The 21,595-nt window shown below is 32.7% G+C and overlaps 1 protein-coding gene across 1 annotated transcript; it reads left to right on the top strand.

Annotated features, from left to right (window-relative positions):
- The first annotated feature begins 14,930 nt into the window (after window positions 1–14,930).
- LOC133694422 (phosphopantothenate--cysteine ligase 2-like) lies at window positions 14,931–18,537 on the top strand. The gene is made up of 8 exons (XM_062115921.1): window positions 14,931–15,163; window positions 15,348–15,693; window positions 15,779–15,823; window positions 15,977–16,062; window positions 16,609–16,668; window positions 17,140–17,241; window positions 17,420–17,539; window positions 18,042–18,537. Exons 3-8 carry the CDS (start codon window positions 15,799–15,801, stop codon window positions 18,279–18,281), a joined length of 633 nt encoding a protein of 210 aa, XP_061971905.1. The 5' UTR covers window positions 14,931–15,163; window positions 15,348–15,693; window positions 15,779–15,798; the 3' UTR covers window positions 18,282–18,537.
- The last annotated feature ends 3,058 nt before the right edge of the window (window positions 18,538–21,595 follow it).

Consider the following 21,595-nt stretch of genomic DNA (forward strand, 5'->3'; position numbering starts at 1 on the left):
TAAAATTGCTAAGAGTTTTGTCTTCCTTTTGTTTTGTTCTTCCTATCATGTTCTTAACTCTAGCGTCAGTGAACAATTTTTACGAATATTTCCACCTCTGACATGGGTAAATATTGAACAAACCTAAAAAAATATGATATTCCTGACTTTGGCGCTAGTTAATAAGTTCACGAAATTTTGAATTTTTAATGAAGAAACAATTTTTCTATGTTTTTTTTTGTTTTTGTTACCCTTTTTATTATTTACTCTTTTTAGACAATAATAATAATAAAAAGCATTACATAACAGATTTGCATTTAAAAGTAATGGTCCGCATATTAAGCATATAGTAGAAAAAAACAAAACGCAAAAGAAAAAAAAACGCGAGGGGCCCATAAATAAATCCATGAAGACTCATAAATATTTTAGGAATTTTCTGATATCGAAAAGGGATTTATTCGACCAGATATCAAAATAGAAAGGGAATAAAATATATGGAAAAGGCATAAGGGTGTATTTTGCCAATGCCTTCTTCTGAAGACTAAAGCGTGAAGATCGTGATGCACCTCTGGACAATGCTTTCTTCTTTTTACTCTTCCTTTCATTCTTGTTCTTCATTCCCTCCTTTTCTTGTTTTGGTTTTTTTTCAATCTTCTCTCTCTTTCTCTCTCTCCTGTGTTTTTTCTTTGTTTTTCTCTCCTTTCCTTTTCTTTTTCCCCTCTTTGTTTTCTCCAGCTTCTTCCTCCCGTCTCTGTTCTTTTTCTTTCCTCCCCCCCTGCGATGGCTGCTTAGTTAGCTTTTTATAGGGGTTTGCGTGTTAGTCTTCTAGCACGCCACTTCCTTCATGGGAGAAGGATAAAGCTCGCTGGGGTGTTAGTATCCTGCTGGGTCTTGAATTCTAGGAGTCCTGCCACTACAGAGCTGTTGGTGGCGGCTTTCTTCACACTTCCAATGGAGTCTCGTGGGGGATAACCTGAGAAAACGATGATGGAAGTCGTGGGGATTGCCAGATCATGATGATAGACAATCCATTTGTGCTTACTATGTCTATGATTTAATGGAGCTACAAGCAATAATAGACTATTACTTATAGTAATATAGAAGTAGAATACAAGGCTTTTGCAATTGTTGTTGCAAAAATTTAGTGGGTTAAATATATGCTAAATGACCTTTACATTCCGATTGTTCAATCTCCCACTCTAGTGTGACAACATATAAGCAACTTATTTGTCCAATATTTCATTATTTCATACTCGAACAAAACACATTGAAATAAACTTGTACTTTTTTTATGATCAAGTCATACAAGATCAACTTCTTGCCGAATTTGTCTCTACCAAGAACTAGTATACAGATGCACTCACAAAGTTGTTGTCTTCTATTCAATCTAACTTTCTACGCGATGATCTCAAGGTTCTTTCCTTACCCTTTCAATTAAAGGGGTGTGTCTAAGAACAAAACTCATCAACATAAGAGTCCTTAGCTTTATAGTCTTATCAATAAAAAATTCCTCATTAGTAGAACAATCCTTAACTTTAGAAATTCAAAACATCTTCAACAGACTCCACATCTTTAGAAAAATAACTTATAATTTTTAAATCTTGAATTCACATGTTATATAGGCAACCAAATAGGATACTAGTTAGAGTTTATACACACAACTTATCAGAAGATATAAATCAAATATTCATACTTCTCGGAAACAAGTCTTTCGTTTCCACACGGATATAGTTAGAGAATAAAGTAAAGAGGGCGGCCTTACTTTTGGCATGCTTTGGAGCTTGGGGCAATGCAAGATCCTCAATTATAGAAGAGAGATGAGGTGTTAAAGCCTCTCATAGTCCAAAGATTTTAGATTAGGATGCCAAGAGTGATAAGTGAAGGGGGCAATAGTGTCTTCTCAAAGAAGGATTTCATTATCCTTGTACTTACTGAAACTTAAATAAGAGAGAAACAAGAGTGTTTACAGATTCCAATTTATATTACAATGAGTTTGTTGCAATTTCTGATATGAAGAGACTGTAATTTAAAGGGTAACCCTATTTTAGAAATGAATCTATTCTTGGATAATTAATTAGTTGTAAATTTTTAAGAGAGTGTATGCATTCTAAAAATGACTTTAAATTTGAGCAATGCTACAAACAAAGTAGTGCTAAATTTTAAGCAGGGGATCCTCTTTTAGGGAATGACACTAAGCCAGAGCATTCTGAGATTTAAGGAACTAAGATATAATAAACTAGGACAATTCGTCTCAAGTGCGAGAAGAGATTCGAGATTTGGACCTTTACTAATTCAAAAACTTTATTGGAATAAAGATAGGCATGATAAAAGATAAAAAATAATAATGCAAAGTAAAAAACTTAAGAACAAGAAGAAGATTACGAGGAAGGTATACTTTTATTAATTGTTTTTCTCTAAACTCTCTTAGCTATTCTCTCTCTTTCATACTGCTTAATAATGTTGAATTACAAGCATTTTATAGGTATAAAGTCTTAGACAATCAAGAAATTAAACTAATACAAGGAAATCCTAATCTAAACAGGAAAAACATTATACCACATCATCCAGTCAAACGATTCCTAACTGGTCGACCAAGTCAACTGGTTCCCAACTGATTGACCAAGTCAACTAATTTTTAGAAATCAGTTTACTTTCAACATCCCCTCTTAAACTTGATTTCTTCATAACTCCCAACATATCTCTCATCTTGATAAAAACATCATATTTGAGTGGTTTGTGAAGATATTCATGACTTGGTCTTGTGCTTTCATATATTTGACTTTAACTTCCTTGTTTGCATTGTAATCTCGTAGGTAATGAAATCTTGTGTCAATATGCTTACATCAATCATGTTATACTAGATTCTTTGATAATGTAATGTTTGATGAGTTGTCCACATAAATTTCATTAGGCTTCTCTTATGACATTCATAATTTCTTCAATAATATCCTTAGCCATATGAAATGATAAACACATGATATAATAGCTACGTATTCAGTTTCACATGTTGATAAAGTGGTTATGGATTGCTTTTTTGAACTCCATGTGAATGTTATGTCTTCTATGTAGAAAACAAAATTAGTGAAGCTTTTTCTATCATCCATATCTCCAGCTCAATCTTATCACTATAACCCATAAGACCAAAGCTATTAGAATATCCATAAAATAAGCCAAAATCAACAGTACATTTGATATAGCGAAGAAGTCGCCTCAAAGTTTTGAAGTGTGTCATAATTGGTGTGTCTATAAACATACTCACAAGTCCTACTCCAAAAAAATATCTGGACGAGTGCATGTCAAATATCTCAAACTCCCAACTAGGCTTTTGAGTGTTGTAAAGTTTATGTTCTTCCCTTCATCATTCTTTAACATCTTTACTCCACACTCAACTAGATCATTCACTTTTGCACATTCCTCTATCTTGAACTTCTTGAGAATCTCCTTTGCAAACTTTTCTTGGCTTATAAAGATTTCATCCTCTCCTTATTTGATCTCATTCCCTAAATAGTATGTTATAAGATTAATGTCTATCATCTCAAACTCCTTGATCATTGTTTACTTGAATTCTCCAAACATCTTTGGATTATTTTCTATAAAAATCAAGTTATCCATATACAAGCATATAATAAGAGCATCATCATTTCCTTTATCTTTACATAGATAACATATTCATGGGGACATTTTACAAATCTATTCTTTAAAAAGTAGCCATCAATGTAACTATACCAAGCCCTTGGGGTTTGCTTGAATCCATACAAGACTTTGTTCAACTTTAATACCTTGTCTTCATGTCCCTTCATTTCATAACTCATAGGTTGCTCAATATAGACCTCATTCTCAAGAAAATTATTGAGAAAGGTTGATTTGACATCCATTTGATAGATTATCCATTTATAGTTGGTAGTTGTGGCAATGATTAATCGAATGGTCTCTAATCTAGCAACTAGAGCAAACACTTCATCATAATTAATATCATGCTTTTGACTATAACCTTTTGTCACTAACCTTACCTTGTACCTCTCCACTTCTCATTTGACATTCTTTTTTATTTGCAGATCCCCTTGACACCTATTGGCTTCTTTCCACTTGGTCTAAGAACCAATTTCCATATATCATTCTTTTTAATTGATACAATCTCCTTATCTATATCAACTCTCCATTTCATATCTTTTATTGCTTCTTTAAACACTATAAGATCACATATTAAGGTGACAATATAATGTTACATCATCATCAATAAGAGTAGTTACGTCATATAAGTCATCAAGACTCTTCATCCTTTTTGGTGGACTTGATGGGCTGTCATTACTTGAACTTCCACTAGAAAAAGAAAATATAGGTGGAGATGACATCATTGGTGATTTTGGAGGTGTAACTTGTTCTTGATGATCTTCATATCTCTCCTCCCCTTCATAAAAAATTGGTAAAAAATCATATTTCTCACCATCATCTACCTTTCGATCTCATGCTCCTTATTCATCAAACTCAACATCTCTACTAATCACCATTTTCCATTTATTGGGGTTGTAGAGCATATATCCTTTAGACTTTTGGCCATAACCCATAAAAATCATCATTTTGCTCTTGTCATCTAGTTTGGTCCTTACTTGATCATCTATATACACATAACCAATGCTTTCAAAAACTTTCAAGTGAGTAACACTTGGATTTCTTTCATTTTATGCCTCTTGTGAAGTTTTGCCAATCAAACCTTTAGTAGGACACCTATTTAACAATTAAATAGCATAATTTACAGCTTTGACCTAAAATTCTTTAGGCATCCTTTTGTTTTTTAGCATGCTTCTTACTATGTTGAGGATGCTTATATTCTTTCTCTCCACCATGCTATTTTTTTGTGGGGATATAGGCACTTGCAGGAGTCTCTTTATACCATGATCTTCATAAAACTCATTAAAATCATTAGAACAAAATTCACCTCCTATCTATCCTCAATGATTTTATAGAATAACCATTTTTTAACTAATACCTTAAACTTCTTAAAGCAACTAAACACATTAGATTTTTCTTTAAAGAAGTATAACCAAGTTTTTCTACTATAATCATCAATAAAAAGTAGAAAATACAATTTTTTACCAAACAAACATAGTTTGATAGGACTACAAATATCTGTATATATCTCTTGCATATGTTGACTTGTTCTAGATATAAACTTCTTTGGAAAGCTCTTGTAAAATTATTTGCCCACTAAACATCCTTCACACAACTGATTTGGATGTATAATGGATAATAGAATCTTCAACATCTTCTTTTATACCATCATCTCCAAGCTATCAAAGTTTACATGTCTAAGTCTCATATGTCAAATTCAAGTCTCATCTTTCACACATGCCTTTAAGCATTTAGGCACATCCATCTTTATATTTAACAAAAACATCATGTTCTTTGTCATGGTTACCTTTGTAATCATAGCTCCATAAGTATAAAGTAAATGTCAAGGTACGATCTTTTATCTTAATTTCAAAACCCTTCTCTAATAATTGTCTCAAACTCAATATATTGCTTTTTACAGTAGGGATATAATAGACATCACCAATAAATCGATGACTTTTATTTTCAATTTTATGAGAATTATACATTTTCCTTTCATGCAGACCTTTCAATAATCTACGAATGTGACATTATCTTTAATTGATTCATCAGGCTCCATAAACTTGTCTTTATCTTTATATATATGATTATTGGCACCATTGTTTAAACACCACATGTTCTCTTTGGCTTGCATTCGTTCATTATAAACTAATAATAAAATGGTTTCTTTCTTCTTTTCTATAATAGGATTGGCATTCTCCTCAACCCTTCTGGTTGAATTCTAACAATTCTTAGTATAATGACTTATCTTTTGACAATTGTAGCATTTAACCTTTGCTTTGTCAAACCTGGATTTTGGATTGCCACTGTTAGTGTAACCGGTCAATCAATTTGCTTTGTACAGTTGACCCATTAATGCTGCCATGACCTTTTCTTCCAAGTTTGCCTCTTCCTTTGCTTTGTCCATGTCCTCTACTTCCTTGAGAATATTTAGAACCATCTTACTTTGAAAAAAGTGCTTATGCACCCACATCTTCTTGAATTTTATTGACATTTTTCACAAAGGCTTGTAATTTTCCCATAAGACCTTGTATTAAAAGAACTGACCTTGTATTAAAAGAACTTTTATATTTTGTGACTCCTCTATTGCAATCACCACATAATATAACTTCTTTTGCAATAAGTGTAGGATCTTCTCTATCACACATGTCTTTTCTCTCTTCTCCCTATATGTTTTTATTTGATTGTATATGACTAATAATCTTACAAAGTGTTCTAAAATATTTTCCAATTCAAGCATATATAACTTTTTAAAGTCATCACATAACTTTTGTAGACGTACCTTTCTCACATTCTTAGCTCATTGGTTTGATTATTGCAAAATTTTCCATGTTTGTTTAGTAGTGATTATATTTTCCACTATCTTAAAAGTGACATTATCCAAACATTGGTGGATGATTGTGAGTGCTTGTTGATCCTTTTTTCGTGCCTTTGCCACATCCTCTTTTTAGACTGAAGTCAAAGTTGCTCTTTTTATAGGCTTTTCAAAGTCTTTCTCAATCATTTTTCATACATCTTAGGAACCTAGCTAAGCTTTTACTCTAATACATCAAGTTTCATAGTTATACTTTGTCAAACAAGGACATTGAAGTGGGAAGTTTGGATTGATCATGATAAACAATCAAACATAAGCTCTGATACCACTTGTTGGAATAAAAATATGTATGGTATAAGATCAAAAACAGTAATGCAAAGTCAAAAACTCAAGAACAAGAAAAAGATTACGAGGAAGATATACTTTTATTAAGTATTTCTCTCTAAGCTTTCTTAATTATTATCTCTCTCTTTTGTATTACTTAATAATGCTGAATTACAAGCCTTTTATAGGCATAAAGTCTTAGACAATCAAGAAATTAAACTAATACAAGAAAATCCTAAATCTAACAGGAAAAGCATTCTGCCGTCTTAACCAGTCAACTGATTTTCAACTGGTCGACCACTTCAACTTACTCCACCAGATTGCTCTGTCTCAATCAGTTGACCACTTCCCAACTAATCAACTGGGTCAACTAATTTTCATAAATAAGTTTACTTTCAACAAGCTCTTTAACTAGAAATTAATTGAGTGAATCGTAGTTATGATTTTAATTTCTTCTAAACTAGTAAAAGGTATATTTATTAATTTGCTATATTCCATCTAATACAAAATGTATGGAGTGGAATCCATCAACTCTAACTTCAATCTAAAGCATAGGTACAACCCTTGAAAGTGCAACCACAAACTGATGACATCCTTCTATTTCTAGAGTTATTAACGAATGAAGTAGACTAGGCTGGACCTTTGATTAGATTGAAAGATTCTTTTAAGTAAAGCTCTTAAATGACATAGAAAGCTTTGCCTTCAGAAGAAATCTATTATTGGAATTGCAAAATTTTTCAAACCTCAACTCCCAATAACCTTCACCATTTCAAATGCTACAATTTATAGCTGATGTATTCATTGTGGAGTTAAATAACTGTGATATGGTGTTGAGAATCCAGTGGTTAGCTCTATTGGGTGACATTGAATCTAACTATAAGGAGCTATGAATGTCATTGACAAGGTCAAAAGGTGTTACGAAAAGGTTCTGAACCTGCTAAGCTACAAACTTTTAGGTTTGAACAACTTAATGGATAGTGGAAGAATTCTTCTTAGCTATCAGGAATTAATATAGGTAGTTTAAGGATTGTTGCAGATAATGAAAATACTATACAATTCATGTATGTTATCCAAGCACCTAAGGTAGGAAGAGATACTGCTTTAGAAAACCTACTGAATAGTTATTAGAAGGCGTTCAAGGAACCAATAGATTACCTCTACTTATAAATAATGATTATATCATACCATTGAATGAGGGAGCACAATCTATAAATTCGAGGCCTTATAGATACTTAAGTCTACAAAAAGATATCTCATAGAATGATTTCTAAGATGATGGAAGTAGGAATAATTAAACACAACAACAATCCTTTTGCCTCTCCAATAATGTTGGTAAAGAATAAGGACATTTCATAAAGGCTTTATATGGATTACAAAGCTCTCGACAAACTCACTATTATGGATAAATTTCCTATACCATTGATGGATGGATTGCTAGAAGAATTTATAGGTGTAATTGTTTGTCCTAAAATAGACTTAAAATCTGGATACCACCAAATTAGAATGGCTCTTAAAGATGTGTTTAAAACTGCATTCAAAACTTATAATTGCCACTATGAGTTCCTAGTCATGTTCTTTAGGTTATTTAATTCTCTTGCTATTTTTCAAAATCTAATGAATAATGTGTTTAGAAAACACCTTATAAAGTTTGTGTTGGGGTTTTTTGATGGTATTTTGATCTACAATCATTCCATAAAATAACACCGAGAGCATTTAAAAATGGTGTTTGAGCTAGTTAAACTTTATGAATTGCTGGTAAAGAAAAGCAAGTGTGTTTTTTGCAGCAACCAAGTATATTACTTGGGACATGTAATTTCCAAGGATTAGGTGTCAAATGATCCATAAAAAAACTCAAGTTTTAAGGAACTAGCCTCTACCAAAAAATATTAAATAGCTGCGATGGTTTCTCGATCTCACTAATTACTACAGAAGGTTTTTCAAAAAGGTATGGGTCTATCTACAAACCCTTAACCCAGTTACTAAGAAAAGAAGCTTTTGAGTGGATTAAGGGAGAAAAAAAGCTTTCAAATATCTAAAAGAAGTCATGACTAAACCTCTTGTGTTGATATTACTTGATCTTAATAAGCATTTTATAATAGAGACCGATGCTTCAGGAATTGGCATTAGAGAAGTATTAATGCAATAAGACCATATTATTGCCTATATCAGCAAGTCTCTAGGATCGAAACAACATGCTTTATCTACTTATGAGAGGGAGATGATGGCTATACTACATATAGTGGCCAAATAGAAACACTACCTATAAGGCAGATACTTTAAAATCAGAACAAATCATGTTATCCTCAAGTACATCTTGGAATAAAAGGTACTTCTGTTTTAACACCTATGGTTAGCCAAGTTATTAGGATTTAATTTTGAAATTGAGTATAGAAAAGGAAAAGAAATGTTGTAATTGATGCACTTTCTAGGAATTCTAGTGGGGAAGTATTTGTTATGATAGTGTCTATAATATCCACCAATGTCATTAAAGAGATTAAAAAGTCATGGAAAAAATATGATGATATTCAAAGTATTATAAATGACCCTTCCTCTCATCCCCATTACAAGTGGGTAGACAACCACTTTAACAGGAAAGGAAAAATCATTGTTGGAAATGACAATGAGTTATAAAATAGATTAATTGCGTCGTATCATGAATCAACTATCAATGGTCATTCTGGTGTCACTATGACTACAAAGAGGGTATGGAGTTTATTATATTAGAGAAAACAACAGAAGCATGTGAGATAGTATATAATAGAGTGCCCTATTTGTCAAAAGAATAAGGCTAAGAATGTACTTAGTCTTGGCCTACTACAGCCTCTTCCTATTCCTTCAACACCATTCATTGACATTAGCATGGATTTTATGGAAGGACCCCCCGAATCCAACAATAAGGAGGTTAATTTTATAGTGGTGGACAAGTTCAATAAATATGCAAGCTTTATAGCCTTGGCTCACCCATATTTAGCTACTACAATGGCTACTTTTTTATGGATCATATTTACAAATTCATGGAGTATTAGCCAATATAGTAGCTCACAGAGGTTTAATGTTTCTAAGTCAGTTTTGAAAGAATCTAGCTATTTACATACCAAGAGATAGAACTGCACTACTCCATAGCTTACCATCCATAGACAAATGGGTAGACATAAGCAGTTGAATGCTTAAAGAACTATTTAAGGTGCATGACTGTTGGACCTCCAAATCAATGGTTAAGATGGTTACCTTTGGTTTAATAATGGTATAACACCAATTATCACACATCTACCAAGTCTACTCCCTATGAAATTATGTACGGATACACACTTCCAATCCGTATCCAATTTCCCTAAAGACTCTAATAATGAAGCAGTAGATGAATTCTTAATGAAGAGAAAAGATACGTTCAAAGTCATCAAGAGTAATCTCAAGTCAGCTCAATACAAGATGATGCAACTAGCAAATAAGAAAATGAGTGAAAGGGTGTTTATTGTGGGATATTGTGTTTATCTCAAATTGCAAGCATACAGACAAGTATCAATTGCTAATAGGGTCACAAACAAACTATCAACTAAGTTTTATGGACCTTATCTAGTAAGTGAACGTATTGGTGTAGTAGCATACAAATTAGGTTTGCTAATATCAACTATAATTCACATAGTCTTTCAGGTGTCTTAATTAAAAAGGCATGATGGAAATAAAAAGAGTACATGAAGAACTACTTGTCATTCTAAGTGATCCTTCTCCCCAGCCTCAAGTGATACTGGATAGGAGAGTGGTGAAGCAAAGAAATCAGGTTGTCACCTAAGTCTTGGTTCTTTAGAAGGGTTTACCACCATCAGAGGTCACTTGGGAATTCATTGATGAGTTTGCCTTAAGATTTCTCTTGAGGACAAGGGTGTTTTGATGGGAGGAGAATTGTCACGGGTCTTGCCAAGAGGAGATGAGTAACAAGGGAAGAAGGAATCAAGACATTTGAATTATATAACCGTTGAAAAATTTGTAGGGCTATCCCAAAAACACACCGTTTACTCATGTAAGACGCACCGTTTACTAAGTTGTTATTTTTATTATGTTGAGAGAACTGTCATGTCCTGGCTTAAGCATAGGGAACTATTAGCTGCTCTTAGTTAGCATACTTGATGCTATATGTAACCGATTATCAACAAGAACGAAGCAAGAATGATTAATTAACAAATTTTATCTTTCTCTCTTTCTCTTGCCCTCTTCATCTCTTTCCCTTTTGCTACTTTACAAACCTCTGACGTACACTATTCCACTGAACTTCATTGCTAGAATCAGGGTATTAACCTACCAGCCCAGAAAGCACCCATGGATACTTTCCAAGTTAGTGTTCATCTGATAAAACTTGCTTCATAAACAGGTCTATACATTCTCAAACACACAGAAAAGATGGTCCTAGGAGTACCTTTCAAACAATTATTCAATCATAGAAGCTGAAAAGGATGAAGCTTAAAACTTTAATAACAATTAATCAATCATTCTGCAATGCAGCTTTTCCCCAATCTTAAAGAAACAACTGGTAACACTAATGCATAGAGTCACCAACCCGTGATTGGAAATTAGAATGGATTATCAGATAGAGATCCATTTTCAACAATTAAAATAGTAACTAAACATACAAACAAGTTAAATATCAGAAACCCAAAATAACAGAAGTTAGCAGAGACCTATTTTCATGAAAGAAACACTTTGATCAAAACCAAGAAAAGAAGAAGAGAGCTAACGTGGAAGAAGAGGGGCCAAGAAAAGGGTTTTCTAGAAGAGGCTGAAACGACATTCTCCCTCTTTGTGAGAGTTTTGGCAATAATTATTGACGGCCATGGTGATAAGAAAGACTAACCAAGTGGATGATAACGAATGCAAAATAACACGTTTCTCTTCTTCTCCTACGAGAATGGGGTTTAAAGAAAGGGGTCTTGATAACGTATAAAAGAGGCTTTCTTTCCTTCCTTCCGGTGACAATTGGCTTTGGCGGGAAGCAGGTGTACCGGCCTGCGGTTTAACTTCATAATTTGTCAAATGTGTATATCGCCAGTGGATCCGTGGCGCAATGGTAGCGTGTTTGATTCACGTCGGGCTCAAAACCCGTTTGCCTTTAGATTTACCTGGGAGCTAGCAATCAATGTGATCTTTATAGGCCACCATATCCATAAAACCCCATGCATGTGGAAGGAGTTGTAGACAGAGCGGGCTCACAACAATCTATTTCAACACAGATAATACAGGTCCACTTCACTATTTCGTGCAATGTTATGGATGGTGATTTTGACCAATCCCTAATGCAAGCTTTTATTACGAAATAGTTCCATCAAAATCTATGGGGTATATTCATTCTTTTTCAAGATAGTTGAGTAGTGAGGGATAAAAGGAGATCAAGTAGTACTATTCTTAAACCTGTATAAGTGAAGAAATACAAACAGTAGCTTGGAGAAGTAATGGCTCTAACCCCAAATCTGAACCATGGTCGAAAAAGTGGTGTCTTCATCAATGGATCCAGACTTTAAATCAATCAAGACATGGTTTAGGCAAAAGAGGTGTGGTCCTGAAGGATCATGAGGAGTTGCTATCATTTGTCCCATCTACTTAACTATCTTATCAACCTTGACATTGACATCATTTCCTGCACATGATCCAGCCATGGAATCAGTACTTGATCACTAGAGCTAGCTAACTATTGCTATTTCATTGACTTTCTTCATTGATTTGGAAAGCAACGATAATAGTGCCGCTGGTATAGGTTTCTGCCCACTTTCTTTTATGAAATTTCAATCTAGTCTGATTTCTTGATCATCTGTCACGTTGCTAGTTAATGTTCTCTCAACGCTAACCGTATACGTTGCTACTAATTCAATTTTCTTATCCATTTTTCACACCTACTTTTACCATCACGCTTCCTGCCTCAACTATTTTTACTGTCTGATAATTGTCAAACTTCATAGGTATGTCTACAATATCGGCTCATGGAGGTTCTGGACTCAGTGCCCAAATTTGATGAAACACCGGGGTTTTTTTTTTTTTTTTTTTTTTTTTGGGAGGGGGGGGGTTGGATGACGCAATATTATGCAATGATTATCATTGATTCGAATTATTTCATTTATGACCCATCACGTAGAAATTACTAGCTATTTTACTCGCGCTCTGCTATGGGCTAGATATTTTCTTTTTAATGAAAAAAAATTAATGCAACCTTTCCCAAGTCATTTTCTTACATAAAAAATCTTAAGTGTAATTAAAAGGTTTATATATGTATTTAATTAAATAAATCAAGAACTATATGTGTTAATAAATAAAATAAAAAATTATTAATGATAATTAAAGACATAATTAGAAAAATCAAGAGATAGATGTAAATTAAGCACTACATCTGTCGGTATGAGATTTAGACTTCATCAGTAACTTTTTTACCGACTAAATTCTTGACGAAAAGCGTCTGTCAGCATGTCTTTTGTCAGTAATATCACATTCCGTCACTAAGTTTATCAGGAAAAAAAATATTACTGATGATTTTACAGACTGAAAATGCACACAAAAAAAATCCTGCTAGAAATATACAGACGGATTTATTCTGTTGGTGATAGTGATATTTCCGGTAAATATTATTTCATGCCTGCCTCTGTTGCAACAGAATGCTATTAGTCTAACAACCAACTCGTGACTTCTTTCCTTTCCACGTTACTCATAACATAATTATAAACTCTATAAAACTCATCGTTTTGGACTTAATGATTTACTTTAAAACGCACCGTTCTCTCAATTGTTCCCTTGATTTGAATTTTCCACGTGTGAACCCATTAGTTAGTTGCTTCCCTGTAACATCTTGAGCCATTAGCTTCTACTTGGGAAATTCGAATCTTGATTTTATACCTTCTTCTTCAATTCATTCTATAATTGGTGACTTGTGCAGCACCTTCATAATTAAATTTGAAGAGAAAACCTAATTCCTCAAGTCTTGCGTTTCTTGGATTCCCATTGGTTTCCCGTTGCAAAATTGATCTTGAACCTGTTCCTTCAAGAAGATAATAATAGATAGATAAGGTTGGCTGGATGATTGATTTCAGAGGTAAACATTAGGTAAATTAATCTATCTTTTTGGCTCCAATATTTCTTCTTCTTCTTTTGAGATTAGAAGAAATATTCTGTGGACGGGGAAACAAATTAAATAATGAGTTAATGATGTCATAATATTCTTCCAGGACACTTCTAGTTTCTGAAACATGAGCATGATATTAGTCAGAATATTTATTACATGAAACAAACCAGAGTACACACATAACATTATGTTAGGCTTTATTAAATCCAAGACAGACTCGTACTATAGGACAAATATAGCTTCTACCAAGTCGTGGATGGAACTCAACTGGCAGTAAGGTTCTTCTTCCCCAGAAGATCTCGTGTTCGAGCTTCTTCTTTATTTTTTTGTAACAAGAAAAACTACTACTAAGTCCATCTCTTGTTAAGCCTGACCATCAAGCCATGATCCAAGTGAAGCATGAAATTATTCTTGGGTGCTCCAACGCGGTCCTCTACAACCTGAACATGGTAATTGTAAATGATTGTCTCTTCGAAAGTCTTCAACAACGTGAGGCCTAAGTCCTTCCCAGGACAAATCCGAGGCCCTGAACTGAATGCCGAGAATTTATGTGGCGGCTCATGTCTAATTCTTCCGTCCTCCATGATCCATCTCTCTGGTTTGAATTCAAGGCAATCCTGCCCCCAAATCGTGCGCATCCTTCCCATTGCATACGCAGAGATAACGACCATCGTATTCTGAGTGATATGATGTCCGCTTGGAAGAGTGTCTGCTCAACTTTATGTAAAATACTAATGGATTATATCTGTTTGTAAAAGCATTGGTGGTTGTGGTATTTCTAATAAATATTTTTTAACTCTCAATAAAATATTAACAGATACATTCTGTCTATAAATCTGTCATGGGATTTTTAATTTTTTTAAAATATTTAGAATAAATAATATAAAATTATATAAATTAATAGTAAAAAAACCAATTATGCAAATAAAATTTTATTAAACATCAAAAATAAAAAAAAATTAAATAATATTTATTAAAATTAAATATGTTTTAATAATAATAATAAATTAAAATAATAATGGAGCTGGAAGAAAAGACTGGTTATTTTTAGGATCATACGATAAAATAGAACTGTATATGTATCACCAATGTGATGTCATGCCAATGAACATTTAGCAAAGTTGTTTATAATTCACGAGAGTTACTTGTATTTTTTTAGATGAGATGAGCCGTATGAGTCGTGTGCTGTTCATAATTCATCCATAATTGCTCATATTATATGCCAAGCTGATATTCTCTTTCCACTACTAGTATAAATTGAGAATCGACTCCTCTTCAGAATGCAGAGCAGAGCTGACCTGACCTGACTGTTTTCTCTATCATTTTTTTAAGTTTTCTGGGTATGCTCTTAATTTCTCTACGAACCCTTTCTATTATTGTACACATCAATTTCTCTATCTTTCCATCTATTTTGGGTTTTGTTATAACTTTTTTTTCCTTTATGTTTTTGGTTTTGCTGGTTGGCATTGCCATTTAATGTCTAATTCTCTAAACTCGACAATGGTGATTTCTCTTTTATCGCAGTGAATTTGAATGGATTCTAGAAATGGTTCAGTATCAGAAACTCCATTGGATGCTGAAATCGGATCATTTTTTGATTCAGCTCCTCCTCTAAAAGACTGTGATGGGATTGCCAAGAAATTGAAGGATTTCATTGAATTCAATTCTCCGCCACCAGGCAAGAAACTAACTCATTTACTGGTGTTTAATCAGGTGTTGGCTGTTTTGATCAGTAAGTAAATGCGGGAAAAGGGAGTCCTACGGGGGTTGTGTGTGTGACATCTGGTGGCACCACAGTTCCGCTGGAGCAATGTTGCGTGCGTTACATTGATAATTTCAGTTCAGGCCATAGAGGAGCTACTTCTACTGAGTAATCAACTTTGGAACTTATAAAATAGAGAAACCCTCTTCTAGACTGTTCTCAATTGAGTGTGTTTTGAACGATTTTCTTGCAGATATTTTATCAAGGCTGGATATGCTGTTATATTTTTATATAGGAGGTAAATTTCTCTGTCTTGATATAGTATTAGTTATATCTTTGTTGCTCCTTTCTGTTGCAACTAATTGTTGTCGGGAAGTGATTCGAAGGAGAAAAGAAGAGAAAATATCAAAAACATATTTTATTTTGGATAGTATACGGCTTTCTTATGCAGGGGAACCTTCCAGCCATATTGCCGATCTCTTCCTGAGGATTCATTACTTGAATGTTTTGAGTGCTCTGAAGACTCTGCTATTCAAGGTTTTTCTTCTTCTTCTTCTTTTCTGCATATAAATTTAACCTGCTGATGTAAATCCTTCAGTTTGATGGATTGGACTTGATCATAAATGATTCTTCTATGGCATGACTTAAGTGTGTGGCCTAATTTGTTACGATAGGCTGGCATTCTTTCCACTTACAAACCTTGTTTTGGTTCGGGTAATTTGTCTAACATCTGTGGTTAGGAGTTTTGTGGTAAATTCTTCAGAAATTATCGTGAACCAAATTTTTTCTCCTGGAAGATTAGCTAGAAACAGTGATAACTTGTTGATTCTGTTATGAATCAAATTGTATACACAATTGAGGGTTCCAATTATGTAACTATTTTTCTTTATATTTCAGTGCGTCAACCATATACTGAAGCAGTGAAGAGAGCCATTAGTGATCATCATGCTGTATGAACTATTGATAACTTACATCCAGTGTTCTGAAATTTCTCTCAATTGACCCTGTTTTTCATGTAGTTTGAAGGCAAAATTTTAGCTTGCCATTACAATGAACCAATTCAGGCTTTCATGTTTGTTGTAGGCTGTAGCTGGAGGTCACCTGTTAAAAATTCCATTTACAACCATATTTGAGTATCTTCAGGCTAGTTTCAGTCAGCTTTTAAATTTCTTTCCAGATTCCAAACCAAGGTGCTAACTTTCATAATATTTTCCTATGATTTCATTTGTCCATGTAAAAAATCCATTTGTTTGTTCATAATGGAAATCGTATTTTCTGTTCTTTCATATGCTTTTGTGCGCAATGCATGCTTTTCATGAATGTTGCCTGTTCAATGAGTATTACTATAATTGTGATGCTAGTAAGTTGAACATCCTGGCTGAAATTCAGTCTTTCCTAACAATTTCCATATCAGGCCATGGATTCTTCATTAGTCATTCAGTGTTTTGGATGTTAATTTATGAATTTCAGTAATTAATGTTTTTTTTGTTTCCTTACAAGTTTAGTTATCTGTATTCTTTCTGTCCAAGCTCTTTTTTTTTCCCCGCACACACAGATATGCGCAACAGCTTTTCTACTTTCATGTGCTGAATCAATGTCTTGCATGATTGGCAGATATTACGAAACATAGCAATGTCAATGAGGGATCTTGGATCACATGCTGTGTATTATCTTGCTGCTGCTGTGTCTGACTTTTATGTTCCATGGAAGAGCATGGTAATGCTTGAATAAATTTAAAACTTGTTATGCTCTCTTGATTAGTTCTGACAACATTTAGGCCCAGGATTTCATCTAATAGCAACTAATTGTTCCTGGGATCTTGATACATAATTGATTTGGAAGATGAAATGCCCGTGTATATTTTCGATTGTAATTAGCACGATTATATCTTCAGGCAGAGCACAAGATCCAGTCAGCATCTGGCCCTCTGGACATGCGACTGGTGCAGGTCCCAAAAATGCTCTCAGCGCTGAAGAAAACATGGGCCCCCATGGCCTTCTGCATATCATTCAAGGTTAGATGATTTGCCACCCTTCCTGATGTCTTTTTGGGGATTCAAAGATGTTAGAGCATATCGCTGAAAAAGGTTTATTAGATGACGAGCTGCAGTTGGAACAGCCACTGCACAATATTTAAACAGAAACCTAATTTCTGGTTCTGTGTTTTTGCTTATTCTCAGTTTACTAAGTACATATACAGGGAAGTTAAGTAGGAGTGTGGTCCCTCATTATTTCCTGTGTCTTAACGGAAGACTGATGATATGTTTGTCTCTCTTGACAATCAGATCGTACCTTCATAGTAGAGAACTTCATATTAGCAGTATTTGAATTTGAAAAGAGGTGTTGTATGATTCTGTTGAAAGACTTTTGTTGACTGTGACCTCTCCTTCTCCCTACGTTAAAAGGAAAAGGTGATCACAACCTGACATGTTGCTTGTTATTATTATTAAGTAAAAGCTTCAACCTGGGATTTATTTTCTAGTTAGCCCTGATTTTGATCCCCACTGGATTCAACAGCTTGAGACAGATTCGAAGATTCTTTTGGAGAAAGCTGAAATGGCTCTTAAAAAGTACAGGATGCATATGGTTGTTGCAAATGAACTTTCGACCCGCAAAGAGGAGGTAACAGTCGTCACTGGTAATGAAAAGATTCTTGTATGCCGCGACAAGACGCAGTCTGATTCTGATGTGGAAGAACCGCTCATCGAACTAATTGTGGGCAGGCATTCAGCTTATGTTAAGGATTCTGATTTGTGACTTTTCAGGTAGGCAACAGATACACAACACACTTTTCTCACTCGTTTTGAGGTTTTACATGCTAAAAGACTTCACCGTGGTGGCATTGTCAAAGTACCTCTCTTTCTTTCTTTCTTTCTTTCATTCATTTGAATTCTGTTCAAGTTAATCAACAGCAGATGTTGATGTGAAAAGGGACTTAAAAATAACACTGTATCATGTAACCAAACCTTGTCTGAAAGGAATAAAGATAAATGGTGAAGCCTCTCTAGTAATATTAAGACTCTATTTATCTGAGTTTAATTAGCTTGGCTAATTTAATGATAAATGTAACATAAATATAATGACAGTAAATAAATAAACTATAACGAAAAAATATTAAAAAAATTCAACTCGAGTCCATCTAGTTTAGCACCTTAAAAATAATCAAAATAAAAATTATATTAAAAAAACAAAGAAAACTCTCTCAAGTTAAACTAGGTTAACCTGTGATCATAAGTATAAGATTATGATAACTTCATAGAAAAAAAACATGAAAATCAATTTTTAATTAATCAAATGCTGTCAAGTTCAAATATATATATATATATATATAAAAAAAATCAAATGTTGAAGGATCTTATTTGATAATGAATAAAGAAATTAAATGAGAATGCAATAACTCTATAGAGAGCAAAATAGTAAAAAAATAAAATCAAAGCTTGATTTGTAGTAAACAAAATATTGAAGAATAAAATTAAAGAAAAAATACATAATCCAAAAATTGTCGAAAAAACTAGACTTGAGCCCACCTGAATCAACATGCAAAATTCATGACCTGGTTGTAATACCGAGATAACTCCATCTAATGTTGAAGGGTGAGATAACCTGAATTATTTTTAAAATCAATGAAAAATCCTATCAAAAGTAAATAAAAAAAATAGCAGAGCTCAATATCTAATTAAATAAATAACAAAGGATAAAACTAATAAAATGAGCTTAGAAAAAGAAAAACAAACAATCAAACTCGGGCAAATCAACTTGCAACTCATGAAATCTTATTTCTAGGCTTAATCAAAAAGTTAAATTTTTAACCAATTTAATATTGAAGGAAAAAAAAACAAAAAAAACTTCAATTTAAAAAATTTATCAAAGTAAGAAAGTAGTAGTCAAAAGATTAAGGATAAAATCTAGAAGGATATAAAATTGAAGGACGATAAAATTGTAAACAAAATAATAATTTAAAAATCATCTAAAATAAAATAAATAACAGTCAAAATAATGGAGACCATATCTTTTAGATAAAAAAAAAATTAAAGGATGATGAAATTGAAAAATAAATTCTATAAATCATTTTAAATAAAACAAATAATAATAAAAAGAAAAGGTATAAAATTTAAAGGAAAAAAACAATTAGAGGTTTTCTTTGAGATTTTGAAAGGCCATGCGTGTAAATCAAGGAAGTGAAAGAAAGAAGAAAAAAGAGAGATTGATGCGCTAAATCAATTATCCGTTGACCACACACGTCATTGAGGGATAAAGAGGTTGCTTAGACAATTCAAACGCTACCCCAAAAGCCACTGTTTGGCCACCAAACCTCCCCACACATGTAACTCGAATAGCACGACAACAATCCATGCCCTAACTCATGCAATGCTTGCACCAATTATTTCTTTTTAAAATATATATATATTTACTCAATCACTGAAGTTTCCTTCAATAAAATTAATTATTACAAAAAAACCATAATGACAATACTAAAAAGCTCCTGGATACTAGTCAAAGGATTTTTACGTGTATGAATAATTTAATTATTTTATAGTGTTTGAAAAAGTAAAATGTCAAAAAAAATTCTTGGACATCAATTTTTAAAAATCTTGCTTTTAAAAGTAATTTAGTCATTTAAAAATGCTCTAAAAATAATAAAAGATCAATTTTCCCCTAATCAATCAAATAATGACTAATGAGTCATGTGAAAAAGACCATATTACCCCCATCAACAAGGCCATCAATTTTTGTTAAAGAAAAAAAAACCAAAACATTGTTTCAATCCACAATATTTTATTTCTTGGTCTATAGTGCTTATGTAACCTTTTTTAGGTTTTTGTTTATTAGTGTGATTTAAGCAAGGTGGTTGACTCAGTGGAAAAAACATAACATAATTTAATACAAGTCTTTTACTTAAATATCAAAAGCATTAAATTAAATTAAAATTTTTAAAATAAACTAAAAGAGCTTAGTAATAACTATGGTTTGTGAGGTATTCATCTGGATTGCACTAATGTTTCATTTTATTTTTGTTGTGGTAATTTTCTTGGTTATTAATTTTTTTTAATTTTATCATTTGATTTTATGTTTATTAGGATTTGGGTTGTTGATTTGTTTTGTTATTAATTTTTTTTCTTTTCAATTTCATCCTTTGATGTTTTGTTCATTAAGATTTAGGGTTGTTATTTTTTTTTTCTTGTATAGTTACCGTAATCTTGGAAAAACATCGTAACAGCAAGTTAGCGTTGGATTTCACAAAAAAGAATTTGATTTTGTCATTTGCAAGAGATTGAATTAGTGGACCAAAATTGAAATAAGAAACAAATGACATGCCTTTTTATATATATAAAAAAATAGTGTCAACTCTAGTCCTTTTTTTTATGCTTTCAATCAATGATTTTTTTCTTCTCAATTTGATTAGCAATGACATGATGGAGAGGGATTTAAGTGCAAAATTAGAAATCCAATTGTACCTCTAAAGAATCTAAGATTAAAAGACAATACAGATTCAATGTTAACTTAAATGAATATCATATAAATTTGCATAAAAAATTAGTTTGAAGACTTAATTAGATTTTTAATAGGCTAATTTGATTTAACTATAGTTCTAATTAAAATGTTTAATTAATTTTAATAATTAATTTGAAAAAAAAATTAAAAGAATTAATTAAGTGCAAGGACATAATTAAACTTTTAATGGGTCAAATTAATTTTATTAAGGCTAATTTGATTGCATGTCTTAATTTTATCAAGGACTTTTAGTAGGTGAAAAATTAAGTTTGGAAGCCTAATTTGGGTTTAATTGAGAATATTATAATTCTAGAGGACCAAATTTAGTTTTTACAAATTCAATAGGATGAAATCAGAGAAAAAATTGCAAGAAAATTAAAATTTATGGGTCATTTAAGGGCCAAATTAAAAAATTCAAGACCATTGACCTCTTTGCAAAAGGTACGCATATTCAAGGATCAAATTCGATTGAAAATAGAAGTGAAACTGAAGAAATTAGAAGTTTGAAAGCCAATTGAGGATGCAATTAAAAATATCTAAGACCAAGAATCAATTTGAAAAACACGCTAAAATAAAAG

The sequence above is a fragment of the Populus nigra genome, chromosome 5, assembly GCF_951802175.1.
Source record: "Populus nigra chromosome 5, ddPopNigr1.1, whole genome shotgun sequence".
NCBI classification, from domain to species: Eukaryota; Viridiplantae; Streptophyta; class Magnoliopsida; order Malpighiales; family Salicaceae; genus Populus; species Populus nigra.

Coding starts and splice junctions, on each gene's coding strand:
- LOC133694422 (XM_062115921.1), top strand. CDS start 15,799: ATGCTGTTATATTTTTATATAGGAG. Junction 15,824..15,976: donor GTTATATTTTTATATAGGAG/GTAAATTTCTCT, acceptor TTTCTTATGCAG/GGGAACCTTCCAGCCATATT. Junction 17,540..18,041: donor CCTTCTGCATATCATTCAAG/GTTAGATGATTT, acceptor TGGATTCAACAG/CTTGAGACAGATTCGAAGAT.